Source organism: Tupaia chinensis, unplaced genomic scaffold (assembly GCF_000334495.1).
Source record: "Tupaia chinensis unplaced genomic scaffold, TupChi_1.0 Scaffold000211_1, whole genome shotgun sequence".
NCBI lineage: Eukaryota > Metazoa > Chordata > Mammalia > Scandentia > Tupaiidae > Tupaia > Tupaia belangeri.
This window is the reverse complement of record NW_006159686.1, coordinates 2,215,771-2,218,799: the sequence shown is the minus strand read 5'-3', so window position 1 is coordinate 2,218,799 and position 3,029 is coordinate 2,215,771. Positions and strand designations below refer to the sequence as shown.

At 54.4% G+C, this 3,029-nt stretch overlaps 1 protein-coding gene across 1 annotated transcript in view; it reads right to left on the bottom strand.

The window, feature by feature from the left end:
• Positions 1–3,029, bottom strand: part of SLC15A4 (solute carrier family 15 member 4) — a gene marked incomplete at its 5' end in the record, with an annotated part of 15,932 nt that overhangs the window by 9,547 nt on the left and 3,356 nt on the right. Inside the window, 1 exon segment of the mRNA XM_006147369.3 lies at positions 1,037–1,332. Coding sequence (XP_006147431.2) covers positions 1,037–1,332 — 296 coding nt within the window.

The window sequence follows — 3,029 nt, the reverse complement described above, 5'->3', positions numbered from 1 at the left end:
CGCCGTGTGGGCCCGAAACATAGAAAAGCCACAGTGGGTCAGACATGCAGGCCGGCCTGCAGAACATCCTGGCAACCAGTGTTGCCACTGTGTGCCGAGAGGAGGGGCTCCAGTGGCTGAGTGGCCCCTCTCCTGCTCAGAGACCTTCGGGGAATCCCTCAATCCAATATTCCCCACCAGGGCGGACAGACTAGGCAGGGCCCAGGGACTCTCTGCGGTGACAGAAACGTTCCAGACAGCAATGGGCACTGGGGTCATAGTGGTTGAGTGAGCCTGTCAGAACTGCAGAGCTGGAGGGGGCTTCTCCTACACGGAAACCAGACCTTCATGAAAATACACGCAGACTGAGGTCTCCTTCCTGGGCTAAGTTCTGGATGCTTCTTTGCTAACCTGCCATCTAACACGACCAACCTTCTGTCACGGTTCTGCTGTGACTCAGAGAGGTTTTCTGAGGACACTGGACTTTCTGTTTTAAACCCTGGGATCATGGGACTTTCAGTCAGAACTGAGTAAGGCCCACACAGACAGGGATGACCAGGCTACCTCAAGAGCGTCTTGGATCCCACTGCTGTGTCTGTCTTCTGGAAGGTATAGGTCCACACCACCGGGTAAGGCGGCCGGGTGCACCTGACCGATTGCTCACCTGTACCTGAGAGGCAGCGGCTCAGCGTGTGGTATAGAAGGTACCGACAACACAGCAATGGCTCAGTTTTCACTCATGTGCATTTCAATGCTCCGTAGGATAAAGAGCCTGCAAGCGCACACCCTCTCCTCCATGCCCACAGCGCTCCACCCTCACAGTCTGCCCTAGGATGCCAGGCTTCCACCTACGACGGCAGCGACAAGAGTTCCAAAACCAGGGATCTCTGGTGGGGTAACAGTGCGACACCCACCCCTGGGACAAACAGGTCTGAGGAGATGAGACACATAACCAGGTGGCCCAGCACCCAGGAAGCAACAGCTCACAGGAGCTGGCATCTCCACGGTGACGCTGTGTCCTACCCCAGGGAGTCTGCAACGAGACGCGAGCACTTACCCACTACTCGGGCGCTCCCCGCCTCGCCGCCGGGCGCAACATGAGAACATCAGTATCCGGAACACGTCAGTGAAGGCGCTGCCGTCGGGAGGCTTGGAGATGAAAATGCCCTGGCCACACAGGAAGACCACGAAGGCCACGCCGATACAGATAGTGGGGATCAGGTAGCCGGCCACGAAGCCCACGTTCTGCTGAATGTAGGCAATGCCTCCCAGCGAGAGGATTGCGCCCAAGTTAATGCTCCAGTAGAACCAGTTAAAAAACCTTCTCGTGGCTTCTGGACCCCGATCTTTAACCTGAAATGGGAAGAAGACGTGGGTGGTCTTCAAGGGTGAAAACCCCACACAAAGCAGTAATCGAAGCTGCTCTGGTCTGCACAGCCCGAGTGTGACAAGACCCTGGTGGTGGTTACTGCGCCCCAGGGACTCTCGCCCAGAAGCTCCGCACACTTAGCTGTTCCAGACGCTGGGCAGGGCTCCTCTTACTTATGCCGAACTCCAAAAAGTCTGAGAGGCTTCGAAAGCATGTGATCACCTGCCTTGGAATGATCCAGAATGCTCCTTAAAAGCAGATTCACAGGCCCCAGAGTCCAGACCTACCCAACTGTCATCTGTGGGGTCGAGACCCGGGGAGCTGCATTTTGAGCAACTTTCCAGGTAACTTCTAATCGCAGGAAGGTTCCAGAACCACTGTCCTGAGAGTCCATACCTTCCTATGCTAACCACGAATGTCAGGAGGGGCTGGCAGCTGTGCTCAGGCCTCAGAGGCTGGGACCCACACCTGCTGTGTCTGGTCTCCTGAGAAGCAGAGGTCTTCTTTTTTAATTTCCTGAGAGACAAAGGAACAGAGGGGATGGGGCAGGAGGGAGAAGATAGCCCCAAAAGAGCATAAGAGCATGGTCACGCCATGATTCCTTATCTGTTTCTCCATCTTGTCAGGATCTGGGGGACACACCCAAACCCACACCAATACATACACACACACACACCCTGCATGTTTTTCAAGCTGTTGGGGCCAGGATTTGAACTGCAGTTGACCATGTGAGATCTGACTTCCTAAGCCACTGAGCTACAGGCCAGCTGAATCAAAGACCCAGATACCTGGAGCGAAGAGGAGCTCGCATTTCACTAGTAGGTTAGAAAGGCTACCAGCATCAGGAGCGATTCTGAAAAGGGCAGGGACTCCTGCAAGGCCCGAGACCACTGAGTCCTGGACGCCAACTCCGCAGGCACCAAGCCAACACAGCCCTAGGCTTGGCCTGCACCCTCCACGAGACCACCCTGCGGAGCCCAGGAGGTTGGTGACAAAGAACACTGGGGACAGGACAATCAGGAGACTTCTCCCACTCGGATGTGCGCGTCTGAACTGATGCCGCGGGACTGGGCCTGTGTGCTAGCCAGAGACGTGCCCAGGGTTTTCTTGGATACATCTTTTAATACACTGACCAGCTTCAACGGCTGAAGCGCAAACCAAGACTGTCTAGCCTTGCCATCTTCAGACGGTGTACTGCCTCACCCTCACAGGTTATGTGAAGTTTAGAAAGCTGTGTCAGTAACGGATCTGGTTTCTGTCCCACAGAGACATCTCCACTGCTGAGTAACAAGTTAACGGAGGTGGGACCACCAGTCAAGACGTGCAGTAAGTGTCTCAGTCATCCTACTTGACACTGTTTTATCTTGGAGAGATTCTTGCTACAGGGCACATGTGCTCCCCAGAGACAGAGAGACAGAAGTGAGAAATCACCCACGGGGGATGGCCACAACGCAGTCCCTTCTCTCAGGATTTGGGGCATGCATGCACACACACCTGGTTTGAGTGTAAAGTCGCCGGGTCTAGGACTCAAACCATGGTCACCTATGTGGGAGTCCAGCAACATAACCATTATGCCATCTTCTGGTTCCTTGACACATATCCTAAGTACTTTTTTAAAAAAAGGTTTTTGCCATAGGGCGCATGTGCTCACTAGAGAGACACAGAGAGATGGTGAGAGGGA